The 18,856-nt window shown below is 40.0% G+C and overlaps 2 protein-coding genes across 6 annotated transcripts; both read right to left on the bottom strand.

The window, feature by feature from the left end:
* Positions 1 to 234: 234 nt before the first annotated feature.
* On the bottom strand, positions 235 to 18,729 carry LOC6618094 (uncharacterized protein DDB_G0271670). Of its 4 annotated transcripts, none has more exons than XM_032725166.1 (7): positions 18,494 to 18,729; positions 9,624 to 9,725; positions 2,761 to 2,855; positions 2,192 to 2,702; positions 1,586 to 2,126; positions 1,330 to 1,503; positions 235 to 1,267 (listed from the first exon to the last, which is right to left on the bottom strand). In XM_032725166.1, the coding sequence occupies exons 3-7, from the start codon at positions 2,810 to 2,812 to the stop codon at positions 1,136 to 1,138; spliced, it is 1,410 nt and encodes a 469-aa protein (XP_032581057.1). In that variant the 5' UTR covers positions 2,813 to 2,855; positions 9,624 to 9,725; positions 18,494 to 18,729; the 3' UTR covers positions 235 to 1,135. The 4 variants fall into 4 exon arrangements, with proteins under 4 accessions (XP_032581057.1, XP_032581060.1, XP_002042392.1 ...); XM_032725169.1 differs by having other exon boundaries at positions 235 to 1,246; XM_002042356.2 differs by having other exon boundaries at positions 235 to 1,246; positions 1,324 to 1,503; positions 18,494 to 18,728.
* On the bottom strand, positions 6,047 to 9,601 carry LOC6618093. 2 transcript variants are annotated; one of them, XM_032725170.1, is made up of 3 exons: positions 8,729 to 9,601; positions 8,364 to 8,670; positions 6,047 to 8,306 (listed from the first exon to the last, which is right to left on the bottom strand). In XM_032725170.1, exons 2-3 carry the CDS (start codon positions 8,607 to 8,609, stop codon positions 7,257 to 7,259), a joined length of 1,296 nt encoding a protein of 431 aa, XP_032581061.1. In that variant the 5' UTR covers positions 8,610 to 8,670; positions 8,729 to 9,601; the 3' UTR covers positions 6,047 to 7,256. The 2 variants fall into 2 exon arrangements, with proteins under 2 accessions (XP_032581061.1, XP_002042391.1); XM_002042355.2 differs by having other exon boundaries at positions 8,364 to 9,601.
* Positions 18,730 to 18,856: the final 127 nt, after the last annotated feature.

Below are 18,856 nucleotides of genomic sequence, written 5' to 3'. Positions count from 1 at the left end.
AATATAAATTAATATTAATATATTAATATTCTAAATAGTTTTCTTTCTTTCTTTATATCCACCCTAGCTTTACTTGACTTTACCCTTTCTCCTGTACCTTTTCCTAGTTACGCGGTGCCGTCCACTTTCCCAACACTACCTGTACGAAGAATTTCCCAACAGTCTGGCCGCGCCAATTGATAACACTTTTTCGAATAATTTCAGTTTAGCATTTAATGATTAATGTACTCTATCTGGGTTTTGTTTTTCGTTTAATATTTGCAACATTCGAACGGATAGTACAAGTACAAGTGGTGTATAAAAGTTCGATGAGCAAAATTGACAAGGATTGTGTGGCAGTAAACAGTTTTTCTTGTTCTTCGTTAGCTTATAATTCATTTTATATATTTGTGTATATTGAAACAATTTCTCGCAGCTTTGCCAGAATATAGAGCCATTTAAATTGTAACTGCAAGTTTTGTTTTTCCATCGAAAACTTAATGAATTAATTTAGGAATTAGATACGGCCTATTTTCCCAAAAATTCTAGCAAAACCGGTGTGGTTGTGTGATGTTTTCTTTTAATTGTTTTTTGCTTGCTTCGCTTTTAATACATTAATTACAGTGTAATGTTGCTCTATAGGCTAAACTGGAAGGAATGATTGCATGTAATTGTTGGACACAAAGTTGGAAACTTAATAAATAGTGTTTTCTAAAATTAGACATGGGTTGGGAAGGGCGATAAAATAGTCAACAATATAAATAAGGTTTAATAATTAACTAACAGATAAGAGTACAATGGGCTGGTTTACAAAAATGGAGAGCGGGAATCGGGTTAGTGGGGAAGTTGTTAGGGAAAGGCTTTAACTAACAGCCAAGGCCAACAAAAACATTGCGCACTTAGGATCTAAACGTGCACTAAACATAATTTTGGTAGTTTTGGGCTTAAACTAGTTGCTCGTTTTGTTGCCTAATATTAGTAAATACATACACGCGCTTAAAAACTACGCTACTTAATGATTATGATGTCTGGTTGTCAAATCAGGAATGGAATTTAATTTCAAGAGCGAAACCAAACAGAATCGTAATCAAAATCGAACCAAAGTGGTAAAATAAATGATAGGGGGGGGTGGACTTCCAACGGGGAAGGCCGGAGATTAAAGCTTTGTATGTTTGACCGTATCCGTCCAGTAGTTCTGTATTGTCATCGCCTCCAGCGAATTGAGAAACGAGTCGTTGTCCAGGCTGTACATCTCATCCGAATTGTCCTGCAAAATCAAGAGAGAGAACTATTTAGTGCATAGGACATTCAAGCGCCACTGGCAATTGGTCAACGAATCCTTACACTCACCCGCATCGTGCTATCATCGATATAGACACTTGAGTCTGGTTCGCTGAGCGCCTGCGGTTTGTTCAGATACCGACGACGGTACAGGACGATCCCAATGGTGCCCACTGTGCAGCAGACGCCGAAGACAGTGAAGCAAATCGCCGAAATGGCACCCGCATCCAGGAAGTACGTTCGCTGGAAATAGAAAAAAAGCATGTTACTTTTGAAGCTAATTTTTCAAATGACATCGAACTCAGCCATGATTAGTTTCACCCACCTGAATGGCCAGTGCCTCGGATGAGATATTGCCCTCGTCTCCGACGCCTCCGTCGTAGAATCCGGATCCGGCCACGCTCCCCGCCACGCTGGGCGCCGCGGAGGCGGATCTGGTCAGAAGACTCTTCGTGTCGCCGGAGAAGTTGATGTAGCGATTGATGTGCTTATACTCCGCGGATAGAACCTTCGATTTTCGCGACCTATGCTCGCTTTCGGCACGCCTTAGTTCATCCTCCTTGTTGGCATTTTCCAGGGTGAATGGCGCCTTTTCGCCCTCGGCCGTGACCGCTGACCCCAAGCCACCACTCGCACCTGCCAGCAGCTCATCGGATAGCCACTCCGTGTGGATCTTTGGCGTGGACGGCGTAGCCGCGGAGCCAGCTGGCGTCGAAGTGGATGCACTGCCTCCGGCTGGTGGTGTTATTGCAGCTGCCGGCGATGTAGCCAAAACTTTCGCGGTGGTGGTTGTTGTGCTGGCCGGACTACTGCTGCTGATTGCAACAGGTTTTGTGGTGGTGCTACTGCTGCTGCTACCATTTGTACTAAAGTTAAGTATTTCCGATCAGTTCGAATTGTTTAATTCAGCTTATTTTGTTAGCAAACTCACCTAGTGCTACTGCTAAAATTCGTAAAGTTATTCAGCTGGTCGGAGGTGAAATCCGACGATCGCTTGAACTCGAATTGAGCCAGCTCTTCGTTTGCTACAGCGTCCTCGATATCCGCATCCGCATCTGGATCTGCATCTGCCTCATCCTGTCCGCGCTCCTGATCGCGAATCTCATCCTGTTCCTGCTGGTCACGATCGTTGAGCGGCAGCTCCTCCTCCTCCACCACCTCATCCTCCTCCTGCAGCTCCACTGCCTGTTCAACATCATGGACCTGCGCCAATTCGGGGCTACCACCATAACTGGGGGTCACCACCGGCCGGGTGGTGGTGGGTCGGTGGGTCAGGTCCATGATGTTGCTCTGGGTGGCTGGGCCCCACATCTGGGTGACCGTCGTTTGGTAGAGCTTGGTGGTGCGCACGGGCTGCGGTTGGGATTGGGTATGCGGGCTGGAGGTGAGTGACTCCGCCTCCTGGCTGGGATATGTGTGGACATGGCTGGACAGCAAGTTAACTGCGAGAAATGTGAGTGACATCAATTTACTGATACATCAGTATTATATTGTACTTACCACTCAGGATCAGGGTTATCCAGAACCAGTGTGACCACCAGTAGAAAGTCATGATGCGTCCCGTTCTGTGATCTTGCGACGACTGCTCCCAAACGCTGGAAGAGATGAGGAGAAAGAGTGGGTGAGGATGAGTCAGTGGCTCGGCTTGGGGGAAACAATTGGCATTTAGTGTGTGAAGCTCGATGAAGTCATCGAAATCGCGTTTTCAAAAAAATACGTTTCATATTCTGAGAAACTGGTTTAGTCGCCTGTCACCCCGGAGGAGTTGCCATTTTTGGGCATTTCTGGGTGCCCTCGATATCATCCCGCCTACACAGGAAAAAAATAATCCCTTCAGACGAAGCGATTTTCCAGCATTTGGATAACGATATTAACATATAAAACATTAAGCTCCCTTTGACTGATATAACTATTAATAATTGTTGTTTAATGCTTTTTAATAATATTTCTGGTGCACGCCCACCCCCACCCACCGAAGGTCGACGACTTGTGTGTTGTAAACAAAGGCCATCTTCAGTCGCATCTTCGAATGATTATTTTCAGCCAGCCCATCCCTTGTTTCTGTTTGTTAATTCCGTTTCGAGTTTATGCCCACGCCAAAAAAAATATTTTTTTTTAAATATATAACCATCTTAAATGGCTCTGACTGTATGGGCCAACCACTTCGAGCCTCTCGTGCTGGCTCTTAATTGTTTTGCCGCTTTGTTCTGGCCAACTGGCAATACAAATAAAGCCAGGAAACTGGAAATGAATGGGTTCGAAGGAGCGATGCCCATTAAAGAAATAACAAACAAACAAAGACTTTTTCGTTGAGCAGCAAAAATGAATACACATTTCGAAATATGTATTATATTTTTAATAAAAATCTAAAATTGAATTAAGTCCTCAGTCGAGTATAGCCCATTAAACGCCAATTGCGTGGCAATGAAAAAATTAGCATTCCAACTTTGGGCGGCTGTGAAAATACAAAATTTAGTGGTAGCTGCTGGGTTTTTGTTGTTAATGTTTTCTCTTTTTTTTTGTATTTTGTTGCTGTTGTACACCAACTTTTGGCAATTCCAAGAGAGTCGAAAACCACAATTTGAAGCCCGGCCTAATTCGCATTTGTGAGGCACGTACATTTGCTTGTGCTAAAAAAAAGCGAAGCGAGAATTTGTTAAACTTATACCCATTTATTTGGGTTAATTGTCTTGTTTGAGCTGTGTTCTCCGGCCGATAAGATATGTGGTGGTGGAATATCCATCTAGACATGCTGGCGGCCGATGAAAGTGCACTTGCAACATTACGCATACGCCACTTGGCACACGGCAAGCTTGCCACCCAACTACGAACATACATACATGTACATAGTTGACATGACGGCATGGTGCGTTAAAGGTCACCAAATTCATTTGGCCGCCTGCTCCATGTTTTATGCTCCATGGCAATTCGCGGGGCTATAAAACAAAACAGCAATTGTTTAAAGCCCGCCGGATTCATTGTAAACAAAGGCAGGCAAATGGAGAAGTTCTGCGAACCATATCGAATGACATCCATACCACACTCAGCCTCAGCTTCCAAGGCAAGGGGCATGTATGGTGTGGCACGGTGTGGTATGGTGTGGTATGGAATGCTATGCAAATCTCATCAGCATCGTTAAACAATTTACCCAGCAGCAGGCGAAAAAAGAGATGCAACTCATATACAGCTCGGTTCAATAAAATAGCCACGTCTATTAAACTTATAGACAATAAATTAAAGAGAGATTCAAACATTTTATACCACTAAAATACTATAATAAGTAACTAAGAAGTACTTTTTCATGATCACTGTAGTGACGAAGCGCACATGAGGAGCATTCGCAAAACAAAAATCTGCTATGGTTGTTTGATAATCGCATAGAACAGTTTTGGAAAAAAATCCGAAACTTGCAAAACAGTGGTTTTAATGCTGTTTTTTAAACGAAATATCCACTAATTAATAAGATTTTTAAATGTCGTTTTAAGTTACTATTTTGTTTTGAACTTGGCTGTACCATGTCTGTGGGCCGCATTTTCGAATCGGACTCAAGGCCCTGTATGCAGACCATTTCATAATACCACAAAGGCAGACGCGAGCAAAGAAAACGTTGGAGAAAAACCAAATACACTTTCATATGCCCGCAAAAGTGGAGCAAGTGCCTCCACATTGCAATTAAGCCCTGCCGCAAAGAAAACACGAAGGGAAACACACATGTTTGCCTTGTCGTTTCATCCGATACTCTTTTTCACTTTGCCATAAAATGCATATTTAAATGTTAATCAACAATTGCAGTCATAACTTAAATGCTTGTTAAGCTTATTCAACAGAATTATCAACAACAGGTTTATCATATCTGGAATATCATTTTTATTTGGTCTAAAATAAAGCTCAATATTTAATTCACTAAGTAATTGCTCAAGAGAAATTGATACAGGCGGTGTATAATTTTATAAATAATTCTACATCCATTTTTTATGATTTTTCAGTCTTGACAAAACTGAAATACCCGATCGAAAGGAAAAACTAACACCTCAACGGCGCAGAACACAGCAAAAATTAAAGAAAATGAAAACAAGGCAGCCTTCAAGTGCACGCGACAAAGGCGAAATTGAAATGGCAAAGTGCAATAATTATATGCAAGGGGGCGGGGCTAAAAAGGGGGCGGTGGGCGTCGCTGAAAAAGTGGGTGGGAAAGTTGACGCTCACTTTCTACTCGCGGCACGCAAAACTTAAAGCTGGAATCCCAGCCAATGATTATGTCTTCAGAGTTCCGAGAACAGTGCTGTATTACTTAAAAAAATCTCAATTAATTTAAGCAAAATTTAAGTTGCTAATCGAAATTCCTGAATCTGATTTAATGTGAGAACTTGACTATTTTAGAATTTGAACAACTTTGAATAAATGGCGTAGTGTTAAGGTGACCTCATCCAATTTCGTTTTGAATGCCTGCCATTGTGCTTAAATAAATACATATTTATTAAAATTAGCAAACAATTGTTACTTTCGGCACAGTCGAAACCCATTTAACTGGTTGTCCCTGCAATTTTCCAGCATTTCACTTCTTTTCACCGCGAGGCTGTGGGCTTTCTTTGTCTGCGAAACAGTCTGCCCACTTATCTAACAAATAGCTTAATTTTTTGGTATGCAAATCGAAAGTGAAGGCTCCCTCACTTCGCAGAACAAAGTGAAATTTCATTTTCATGCGCCCAGCATACGAACAGATCGGAGTAAGTGTGCCAGTAACGTGCGTTTCGCAACTGCAAAACAATGGACAACAACTAAACACTAAGGGTTAGATCGCATGTATTTGTATACGACCTTTGATTTATTATAAAATAATTCATATATATATTCAGCAAAGAAATGATGACAATGACAATGATTAAAGAAGTCCGGCTAAAGCTATAACTATTGTAGCATTAGTTTAAAACTATTGTCTACAATGTACGAATGAATAAATAAAATAAATATTTCACTAATGCTAATTATTATATCACCAAGAGGTAACGTAAGTCTTTGGCACAAATCTGATCTTTGTTCAGATCAGATATAGTTTTCTCCATGTTCAAGATTGCGCAACAAACTCTAACGATTACAGAGTAATTACAAAGATATGTAAATAAATACCCCTTCACAATTTAATTACCCTTTTGCATTTACACTAATAATTTTGATATCCAAACTACTTGAATAATTCACCGCGTTCAATGACCAAAACGCTTTCTATAATAAATGATTTGACAAGCTAATACACTAGCTTGTATATAAAGTCATATAAGTAAATGTAATTACATTAAGTATATCAATCAATCGTAAGTGTTTTCATCAATTGCCTTTTCGCAGGTGTTATCAATATCTTTGATTATATAACGAGCTTAAGCCAAAATTCTAATCATAATGGAAAAGGAAATCATACAGATGACAACTGCTATCTTAACACTTTATAAGGCAACTCATCTTATTTGATTTCTTATTTTTACTTGGGCAACAAAACAAAAAAAACCGAACCCCTTTTGTTGCCATTGGTTTGGTAATAGTAGAAAACCAAACTGTCCGCCAAACAATCGACGCTGACTAGTTGATTTTTTCCTTTATTTCAATTGTTGGTTGTTGTAAGCTGGTCGATTTGTTCATTCACATCTTTTCGCCTGTTTTTCACTTTCTTCCAACCGAATTGAAAGTGAAATTTGATGTCATTTCTGTGTGCATTCGAATGATATGACATTTACATAAATTCTAGTCGAGGTAGTTCGGATGCGTACAATTTGTTTATCTTCGGTTGCATCATTACAAAAGATGGTTAAGTGTAATTGGCTTACAAATATATGGAAAATATTTGTAACATTACAAATGTTTATTAATACATAGATGCAAAATAAATCATTAGGATTACGGAATTGGTTTGTGTGTTACATTAGCAATTTTTTTCAAATGGTATTGAGTGATGAAGAGATTTTTGAATGCTACCCTATTCCGATTTCCCTCCGGATTCTTTTTTACATCGTGTTGCCGTGGTTTGCGTTACGAGAGCAGCTGGCATTGGCGTCCTGTGGCTCACCGAACATAAATTGCGAAACATATTCCGGAATATACACCGGCCAGCGAGGATGCTGCTGCAATTCGGCCTGATAAGTTTCGCTAATCAATGGCGGTTGATTTGGATTGGAACCTTGAGCCGGCGACGTTTGGTTATGCTTTGGCATGAAGCCTGACTGCTGGGACATCGGAAAACCAGTAGGAGGAAAGCCGTAAGCGGATGGCAGGCCCACTGTCGATTGAGCGTTGTAATAGGAATCGGGATTAGAGCCGAAATCGTACTCCGATTGGTAGCCATTAAATTGGAAATTCGGGGAATTTGAAGTGAAAGTCGTATTCTGTTCACTGTTCACGTTGCCCGGATAATTTTCGCGCAGATTGCGGATTACGGTCATGAAGGCCTCCTCCAATGGAACATCCTTCCGGCGAGAATTGGTGCCATCCGCAGTCGATTGAGCATGGCCCGACCTATCGGCACCCAAGACAGAGCCTCTCGGCGAAGAGTTGAGACCCGGCTGGGATTCCGTCTTCGGGGGCTCAGCTTTGTTGGAACCATTGGCAGTGTCAATGGTTTCGCTGGCCTCCGGTGAATAAAACTCCGGATATGAGAAAAAATCATGGGCAATCTTCTTCAGATTCTGCATGCTGAATGGGTCAGCTGAAGAATCGCTAGTTCCGAAGAACCCCTGACTTTTAACCGATTGACTGGGCCAAGTGAGCGTGGCGGATGATGAGCTGCTATCCGGCAACTCCTGACCTTCGCCCGAAACATTGTCATAGTGACAGTACGATCCAGTTTGATTGCCAGATGAGCCCTCCTTGGGTGGAGGACCGATCACTGCGGTAGCCCCGTCTTGCTTATTGGCCACAACGCTTGAATACAGCGGCTGCATCTGCTTGGGACGGCCCTTGTCCTGCTGATTGGGCTTCTCCTGCTTGGATGCTTCATTGCCATTGTGTTGCAACGATGGATTCTTGCGATTGCGTTGCATCTGCTTGGTTGGATTAGGCTGAAAGTACTATTTTATGGGATAAGCCCGTCGTTTGCACTATACTTATTGCTTCACCTGTTTCACATTGTCCTCCGGCACCACGTGGTCTAGCCCCTGCACTGGCACCTTTCCAGGCGCATTCTTGCGCTGTTTCTTGGTATAGGCAGGGTTCGGTGGCATGATGGACTGCCTCATCGACGGCTGCTGGATAATTTTTGGTGGTTCCAAAATACACGCGGCCGTTGCTATGTTCTGATTTTGTGATTTGATCAAACGTTTGAGTTGCGCCTGTGACATTCTAGGAAATTTTTTGTGTGGCATTTTGATTGGAATTTTATGTTTTTTTCAAACGTTAGTACGTGTAATCCGGAGGTATACGAAACTGAATAGAGCTCAGGCAATTCCAAATGACATTCGAGATGAAAGAAGGCACTGCTTACTTGAAATTTGTTGGCAATTCGCTTTCTAGAACATGAGGTTAGGGTTCCCACTTTCGGCCAATCACAGCTAAGTTCATCGGCAAGTTAAAAAATACTGGATTTATCTAAACTTATTTAAACACTAAAATGAATTATGCAATACTAGATAAATATGTAGGTATGAAAATATTATACAGCACTGGATATATCTAACTTATTCCAACAACACTTAACCTAATTGTACAATACTAGATAAACAAGATAAGATGGACACAAACATACGCAGTACATGAAAAACTTATACAACACTGGATGTAAATCAAAACAAAAACAAACAAATTTAATTTGGATTCAAAACACAGAATCAAATGGTGGATTATTTTAGGCCAAGCCATTGTGGAGTCTTAATAATATTAATCATTTATGATAATGTAAATTGAAACATTATTTGCTAGATTAGAAAACAACCTATATATGTATGTAAGTATGTATGAATGTAACCTTATAGGGACATCATTTGAACCTTCTGTTTTCCACATCATCTTTAGATTGATGTTATCGCCCGATCTACTGTGAATATATCATCGTTTTACGCAACTTCCCCCCTGTGTTGTACACCCCCCGGGCCCAACAAAATCCCTATGGCAACAATGGCGAATGCCCAGATGCAATTTCCATGGGCCCCCAAAGCCCAAGTTGCGTTTTCAGTTCACTCCGCATTTCGTCTTTTGGTTTTTGCTATTGTTGTGATGGAAGCTGCAATTGCAGTTGCAACTGCTGACTGGCAACCGGATATGGTCACGAAAATCTGAAATCTCATATCCATATGCGAGTGAGGCTCTTCTGCATATGATTTGCAGATTGCTGTTGGTTGTTTTCCCTTCCCGATTTCCCTTATTTTCCTAGCGTTACTCACAGTTGTAGTTGTTCCTACTTCGATTTCCTGTGTGTTGAGTTTTCCTTAGTATTCCGCCCTAGTGGATATTTAATTTGTTTCCTTCTTGTACTCCAGATGCAACTGCAAGTAAATCAAGCAATAAAATTAAACATTTTTTAAGAAAGAAATGTATATTACTTTAAGGCCCGTGCCGAGGTATATTTATATAGTACTTTTCTAACAACTTTTCAAAATTTGATGTAAATTTCCAAGCTACTCAACTTGATTAGTTGACTGGCACAATACTGACTTGAAGGACAATATCTAGATTACTCGGATCTCAAGATCTCTGTTCTGTTTTGGCTGCCCGCTGACTTGGACACACTCAGATGCGCTCCAGTGCTGATCCGGCTGGGTAAGCCCACCCGATCTTAGCCAGATCTTAGCCAGATATCGACCCCCAGCCCTCTCCCTTTGAATCCCTTGGAACTGTGTTGTAATTCGACTCAGTTTTGGTTTTCCGCTTCTGGCTGGGGTTTTGGCCAATTAAAGCAAGACTTGCGCCTTGGCTTTTGGCTTATTAATTATAATTAATAATTGCGACCCACTGGGCTGAGTCAGAGATTATGTTTACGTTTTGGTATTACTCTATAAGTTTGCGATGCTTATGCAATGCGGTGCAATTAATTGCGATAAGAACGTGCTCGAGTGTAACGTAAACTGCTCTGGGTTGGGTTCAGAACCCCTGCAAGTGACGTATGTGCATAGTTGCTACAGCAGGGGGCAAATTACTAGGAGACATATTACCTTATTTGACAAAATAACACTTTGAACTTTGGATATCACATTAGAAGTTAACTAGAGCTATTAAATAATTTCGAATATAGAGGTGACCATATAATTGATTTGTTGTTATTAAGTCAGATTTATAGTTTTTAATAATAATACTTTATAAGCCAGTACACTTTTGCCCATTATTGTGCACAGTATTCTGAAGGGCGCACCCATATGACGCGTTCGTGTTTCTTTGGTTCTGGCTGAGAAAGTGACAAACCAATTTCGTTGACCATGTTTGGAGTGGCGCTGCTTCTTATTCTGTTTTGGTTTCGGCTTCTAGGTTTGTTCTCGGTTTCCATTTCTGTTTTCGTCTCGTTTTCCATTTCCATGCGACGTGGTCGGAATGACCAAGTGGTGCTCCACAATTGGGGTCAGCGGTTCGTTGGTTGGTTGTGGGTGCGCGATTAGCTGACACCGGTTCCCGATGGTTGATAAGGCCAGTTGAGTTGGCCGCCCGACAGACTAAGCCAAGTCGAATTTAATCGCATTGATTTCGTTTAAGTGCACCCAAACTTATTTACCCCAACTCCCACAAGGGGGTTTGGCTTGACCTCAAAACGGGCTGCTTGACCAGCAAATACTAACCCTGTTTCCTGGCCATCTTGCCTTTATTAATTCATATTGGGTACTAGTTTGATCGCTTACTAAAACCCCTACTGAATAAACAATAACTGACCTTATTCACTGCCCGATATGATACCACCACCATCTATTATTTACCATTCGTTGGCTTTTATTACTTACCAACTTATTCGGGCTTTCAGAACACTTACTAGCCAATAAGCACTAAAATACAGCGTTTTGTATTTGCAGTTTGTCCAAATCAATTAGTAAATTAAACAAATGAAGACATTAATGCTATTAAAGAGTGTTAATCTTTCAATGTGCTCTATATGGCAGCCTTTCTCTTCACTTCTTCCACGTTTTTTCACGTTTTTGCTTCAATATTTAACAGTTTGTCATCTCTTGAATGATGATGATGGTCAAAATATTGCTACCATCGTTCGTTCAACTCGTTGCGGATTTGCAAATCTGGCTAAAAGCTGGCACGCCACATCCGAACATGCATACATATATATACATTTTATTTTAACCATAATGATATGGCCAATTCCGATGTTTCACATGCGTCTGGCTTCAAGCTAACTATGTGCAAATGATCGGGCGCACAAAGGCGAAGAAACTATTTGCCAAATTTTTAATAACCATAATTAAGTGCTTAGAGCCGGCCAGGAAATTGCATAATTGTGGTTTCTGGCGGCTCCCTAACCCCTCTTCTCCACCAAAATCTCCCCCATTATGCAAATGCCTGCCTGGGTCTCGCCGCGTTCTATTCGCGAATAAATCACGTATGCGGCACGTAAAAAGTGGCGAACAAAAAACTTTGACGTCAGCCGACCCGGCCCCTCATAATCACCCACCTCGCCCACCTTCCCCAGAATTTCCCCATTTCATATTGCGTCCTTTTCAGCGGTGTTTTGATATCAAGTCTATCACTTGAATCTGGAAAAAAGCACGTAACTGTCTTTAAATATTGAAACTTGCATGCTTATAAATTTTTTATGAAAAGAATAATCTTTCAGTATAAAGCACACAAACAGATATGAGTTCTGTTTAAAAATTAATTCATTTTGAATTGTTTTAAGGTCAAAGCATTTCAAACCAAATCATTTGGGTGATAAGAACACACTAAAACAATTAACATGTTTATCATAAAAATGAAATGAATAAATTTACATATAATTCTGATCTATAAGTTTTACTTTGTGTGCATCTTTCTCAACTGAATTCGGTTCTCATTCTAGGCTTAATTATTTTTTCCGGTGCTGAGGTTCTCAAGGTGACTATTTGTCCGCTGGGAAAACTTTCATTTCGACTAATGTTAATGACTTTCGGGGACTGCAAGAGGTTTTGGCATTGAAATCTGGTTATTGATGATTGCACGCGAGCCTCACATGTGTATAGATATATTCATAGACACCTATCTATACGTACATATATCTAACGAATAATACATATAACGAAACCGAGCCAAAGCGATCCGAAAGCATTGCATCTCCACATGTCTACCATTCAAATGGGCTCGGGGAAAACCTTTCCACTCGCTACCATTTCAGACAATAGCTATATATGTTATATATACCCCCGATTTCCCGCAGTGCAGCCCACTTTTACTTTCGGCTAATTGCACTACTTGGCCAGCAGCCGGCGCCACTTTCCCAAAACGGCAGCATGCTCAAAATTAACAACAATATAATATGGATCTCTTAAAAAGCCATTTCCTTTTGTATGCGAAAAATGTAACGACTTAAGGGCGATGGAAAGGTTAACAAATTGATTGGAGGGGATGACATAATGGTGATGGCTCCTTGTAATTAATTACAATTAATTGTGCTTAATCAATTTGCCATCTCATGTCTATCATGCAGTCATAATGCGTTACATGATTTTAAATATAGATAATTGGCGGAGGAGAGGCGATATAACACACAGTCCGATCATTAGAGTAAAGATACCTCAGTTCCTGTTTTTTTAGCGTCTTTACTCGTATGCAGTATACACCTTTCGGTGTTTCCGATGCGGATATGAAGAGGGAATGACTGTTACTATAGGGTACAGGAAATATAACGAAACTCGTTATTGTCTGCAGGAAAAATGAAGACTTTCCCATTGGAGATTAGTCCGCAATGCATAGAAGACTTTACTCCCTTCTCTTGAATAGAATCCCTCATTTATGAGCGAATTTCATAAAAGATGACACATGCATGTACCAGTTTGTTATTTATCCCAAGTCACTTTCCCAGTGACTCACTAAGTAAATACACCAAACCCCTTTAAAAACGTATTAAAAACGACTGCTGAAGGTAACAATAATTCCGCAGTACACTCATTTGCAAATTGCATCATCGCGGCGACAAAGAAAAACAGTTTTAGGTGACCTTTTTAATCATTGCTGAAATGCAGCCTACTTCATTCATTTCAAGGATTTATTTTACCCCTTTGGAAAAAATAGAATTTTAAAAACTCGGTCGGAAAATTAAGAAGTGCAGAGATATTTATCTAAGAAAAGTCGCTGGAGCGACAATTACTCGTTCCGCTTGTGACTGCATTTTAATGGGACAAAATTTCAAAGTGTTGGGTGACTCGAAACTTTTTGCGTAACGAAAACTTATACGAAATATATTATTTTCCATATTGATAACGTTAACATTTCAGATTGTTTCTTTACATTGTCATTTCTTTAAACAATTTGATATACTTTTCCAAATTGATTACGTGTGTGTGTGCGTGTTACACATTTAGTCAAATTTTTCTTTTAATTTTCTTGGCTGGGCTCCAGGCTTTTTAGACGGGGGAAATTTATGGCACAACATCAAAGAGACGTTGGAAAAGCGAAATTAAAATATCACAGTGGGGTCTTTAACAGCCCGATTAAAGCCGGTGAAAATCTGAAATTGAAAATCTCTTATGCAACATTCCATCCATGGCAAAAGTGAAGGCTACAAAACCTTTTCCGCATTTATTTGCAGACCTGCAAAATCGGCTTTGTTGAGCCAGAAATTGGTGAGCCGAGGGGGAAAATAAATGGCCATAGAAGTCCAAATGCTAAATTGCTAAACGAAATGGGCGAGGGGAGCCTCTCGCTGCGCTAAACATCCGCTGCACAACGGGTCGTATGAGTAACGTCAATTGAATTGACAGTTTAACAACAAATTACACAACATCCAGGGCTTGGGGGTGGGTTTGGGATGCCCAGGGGCCAGACAATAGCTTAGGGGCCTCATTAAATGCCTAGAGTGGAAAACGTATGTGAGCTAATTATTTGTGCTACACAGAAACAGACAAATTTCATTATAACATTTTCCAAACGTATTTTTATGGCTCCTTGAGAATTAGATTATTATTCAAACTAAATCTGTATTATTTAAAATTTTTCAACAATTATAAAAGCATTTCTATACAGTACACTCTAATTTTTCAGTATAACTTTTCGAGTCGAACTTCATTTCGCGTTGTGTAAAATGTCTGCTCTATTTTGTAGTTGCATTTTTGCATGCGAACGGTGCTTTCGATCAGCTTTTGTTATCTAAAACTATGCTCCACTGTACTGCCCCGGAATGCGGCGACTATGACATCACAATTAAGTAGCATTTACCATATAGTATAGTATAATATTGGTATACCCACCCACTTGTTTCGCACTTGAATTGCCATCGTCGATGGATCGTGGCTGTTAAATAAATTAAAGCGCGATTTGCATAAATTTGTAATCGAATCGAGGTGACAAAGCGTGTAATTTATGCCGCACAATCAATAGCAGAGGGCCCTCGATGAAGACACCAAATCCCATTGTTGTCTCCATCCGCAAAAGGCGGTGAGAATATGGAAATAAAAATGCAATAAAAAAATACAAAAAAAGCGGCGACAATGAAATTTTTCAACTGCAACTGCAACGGCATTCGCATCTGAATATGCATCTCCATCTAAATATGTGTATGCATTTCAAGGCACCACCGTTCCCATAATGATGTTCATAAATTTTTTGGCATCCGAACTACAAGTCATTTGCGATCGCCTTCGTCATCGCTGGGCGAAAACCAAAAAGATATCGTCATTGACATTGTCTTCCCAACAAAAAGGAAACCCAAATATGTGTTAATACATATATATATCTCCGATCCGCTATAACAAAACAGTTGTTAGGCAGGCCAATAAGAATATTAGAAGGGTGAGCACTACCATTAAAAAATACTTCTTTTAAGCATGATAATATTCCGCTTTAATTGACTATCTTACAACTTGTCATAGTTTTGACAAATTTCCAAAGTTTTTACCTAGCAGATTGAAGAATCGCAACTTATATTCCGTAATTTGATACTAAGAATTCAAATATTCCTCAAATAATTTGTATTATTAAGAGGTTTTATTTACGTCAATCTCTGTTTTTGTGGAATTATACAAATTGATTTCTGGCCATTTGGCACGTGCATTTGGATGCTGCCATTGCTGACACAATTTTCGAATTGGCTAAACATTTGTTCATGCCCCATTCAGCCCATTGTGCGTTCAATGGACTAAACTATCAACCATTGTGGCTGCATTTGCAATCCGTTGAATGCATAAGTTATATTATTTCTCGTTTTTTTTTTTCCCCCGCCGATGTGAGATATGTTTTGTTGCATGGAAATCATCCATTATATGGTGGCATTTGGGTCATCGGGTAAACAGGCGACCTTGAAGCGATCGATCCTAGAGAAGCGGGAAGGTCAAAAGGCCCACGATCTTCGAGAAGATGCCAAGTTCAAAGTCGAGCCAATAAGGAAATATATACCACTAAGCAAATAATGGTTGGCATAATGAAAAAATAAAAAACGATACTCAAGTCCCAAGAGAGGTAAATATCGGGCGCAGCTGTTGAAGTCTTGAAATTGGAGACTCGTCGCCGCCGGCAACTTATGTACGTGCCCCATTGATCACTCAATGTTTGATCATGTTTCCGATCATTGTTTCTGGTCAACTATTTCGGTTTTCGTTAGCCCCAAACTCCCCTCGTCTGACATTGGCCTAAATTTAAATATGTTTTCTGTGCTTAACTATTGGGCAGAATGAAAGGGCCAAAAAAGCGGGGGAAACCCAATTCGATGACTTCAATTATTGGATGTACATACATATGTAACGCTCTGCCACGCCTCGTAATGGAATTTTAAATTGAACTTTGTAAAATGCGCTTACGGCAGCCGCTCATTAAACGCATCCATTCATACATGAGGAAGTTGCATCCACTGGCACGCTTCCCCCAACCATATAAACTGAATTCACCCCGCTTCTTTGCCCCCTTTCTCTTCCGCTCTTTCTTAACTCTAAACATGGTAACAAAGAAACGGCTATTAAGAACGCTCTGCTGCACCTTTCCGACTTAAAGATACCTCCTAACAGCATAACTCCTCAGAAAATATCTTTCAATAATTTTTTTAAATTCTAAGTCTTTTTAGACTTAGAAATAAATAGAAAATGTCATTTAAAAAATTGAGTTTTTTTAGCTGAAAATAGGATACTTATACTTATAGAAAACTTTGGAGACACATCTACTTGCATCTCAAAATGAATGTCTCTATGCGCTATAGATCCTGAGATCCTAGTTTTGGTATAATTATGTAGGGGTTTATATGGCTAATACACCAATGCTCTCGAATTTTTACAGGTAATGAACGCAGCCACAGTAGCTATGGCCGTAAGATCCGCAGCTGATTCAGAGTCTGTTGATTCTACTTACTTAACGCATGGCCTCTATGCCCGGCCAGTCATAAACTGGTTTAACGACTTTAAGTTCTATAGACAAGCGTGGCGAAAGAGAGGGCTAGAGCCGTGTGGAAAGAGAGGGGCATAGATATAGGCAGGTAGGCAGTAAAGTCCAGCGAAACCAGCGAAAATGTTAATCAGCCAATTGAGACTGCACTTGGACTTGATAGACAGCTCAAATGCACTTGATATATACGTATATAAATATGGCAAAAATATCGCTCGACTATATGAGTCATTCAGCTATGAGAAGCATCCGATTAGATAAAGCCAAAACTGATAAAAATGAAAATAAATATACCTATATGGCACATATTGAGGAAAAGAAAGAGGCAAACAAAAGACAGCGAGGAATGGGTGAATGGCGGAGTATCAGAATCAGTGCATGGCAGCTGGCAAAGTGTAAATGATTTAATATACAGCCAGGCAATTGCCAATCCAGTTAGGAAAGGCATTAAAAAAAAGTATACAAAAAACAGTATGCTGCCCGCTAACTGTAAAGAAAATAATAGCAAAACACCGGGCCAAGAGATAAAATCGCTATTACTATTAATATGGGGTCTTGCGATTATTGTTTCGACGCTTTTGCTACGGGGTTAACTCGCTTTATCATAGATCACTTAACACCAAAGTGCGGCCAACTACAGTGGATAGCGGCTAATAGATAATACCATCCATTGCTACCATTGTTTGTACTCAATATAATGGAAAAGTAATTACGCATACCGTTGACTTAGTCGCTTCAAATATTTCTTATCACTTAATGCGTTATATGTGGCAATTATTTACTAGATTGCACACTTGTTTTGATTCAGCAGATATTACTCATGGTGGTCACTTAATTGAGAGGGATAAAAAATCATGCAACGAATTTTAAAAGTTTCGGAATCCAAGATAAGTCATTCGATGGGCAAAATTTGTGATTTACTTCGAAGTTCATTCTCTATTGGCATAACAAAATTTATATTTTGTAAACATATTTTATTTGTGAAATGATTTATACTTAACACAACAAAGAGTTACTAACTAAAACTATCAGAACTAATGAAAAGTTTTTTGATTTCAAAGAAGAATATTTATAACAGTTAAGCTTGAACTGTTGCATTGAAAATATCTGTATATAATTAACAGGAATCTGCTGATTGATAATAAAAAAAGGAAGGATTTAAAATTGGAACCAATTGGTGGCAATCAATTCGGGATTAGTAGATCAGGAACGAATGCGAAAATCGAAAACAATTGGGCACTTAAAAATGGCAATTAGCTTGGCCATTTGAAACGGGAAATGTTTTGTAAAACGAACGGTTAATGCAGGTGAAATTTACAGGGGGTAATCGCCTAATTACCGTTAGTCGTGCCTCACTATATCTTCGTTTGTTTTGGGCTTCTAATTGGCAATTGGCAACTCGGGCTTTTTGGCCATGCTCGACTAACTAAGTGAGCCTCGTTTAACGGTCTTTTATTTATTTAGTTATTGCAGCTGCATACTAAGTGAAAAAAATCCAGTGAATATCAGTACCCTTTTCACACACACACACACATTCACATGGATTCAAAGGACCTGCAGCTTTTGTTGTTTCGACTTTTGCTTTATTTTATTGATTTTTAGCCAAGAATAAGAGGACAGGTTCAAAACACCCAAACAAACACGCATACACCCGCACGCAGGAAAACACACCCCTGCTGGGTATGTGTATCCCTGAGCTACCAAAAATAAAAGGAAAAAGGAAACAAAATATAACCAGCCAATTGACTAGAAGACTTAAACAAACCTTTTTGGGTCGCAGCTTTCAAATTTGCGTGTAATTATGTTTATTTTTTTTAGCAGTGATATTCCTTCAATTTACTGTTAGTAATGGCGCGCAAGTTGTTACCAACAACAACAACAATTGGACAACAACAGTGTTAGCCGCACGCCAAACACACTCACACACACAACACAAGCACGTTTAAAAAATTAGATCGCGCGAGTAGACCGCTATTCCCCACGAAATCCACGAACGTTATGTTAGCAGCCGCCGACGGTCGTTGAAATATGTCCGAAAAATCCCCACCGTTAATTGGGGAGCCTTATAAAATACCAAGAAGATACCAATCATGAACAAATTTACCACAGACCCAAACCAACGTGTGCA

This window comes from Drosophila sechellia, chromosome X (genome assembly GCF_004382195.2).
Source record: "Drosophila sechellia strain sech25 chromosome X, ASM438219v1, whole genome shotgun sequence".
Taxonomy (NCBI): domain Eukaryota; kingdom Metazoa; phylum Arthropoda; class Insecta; order Diptera; family Drosophilidae; genus Drosophila; species Drosophila sechellia.
This window is presented reverse-complemented; position numbering and strand designations above follow the sequence as displayed.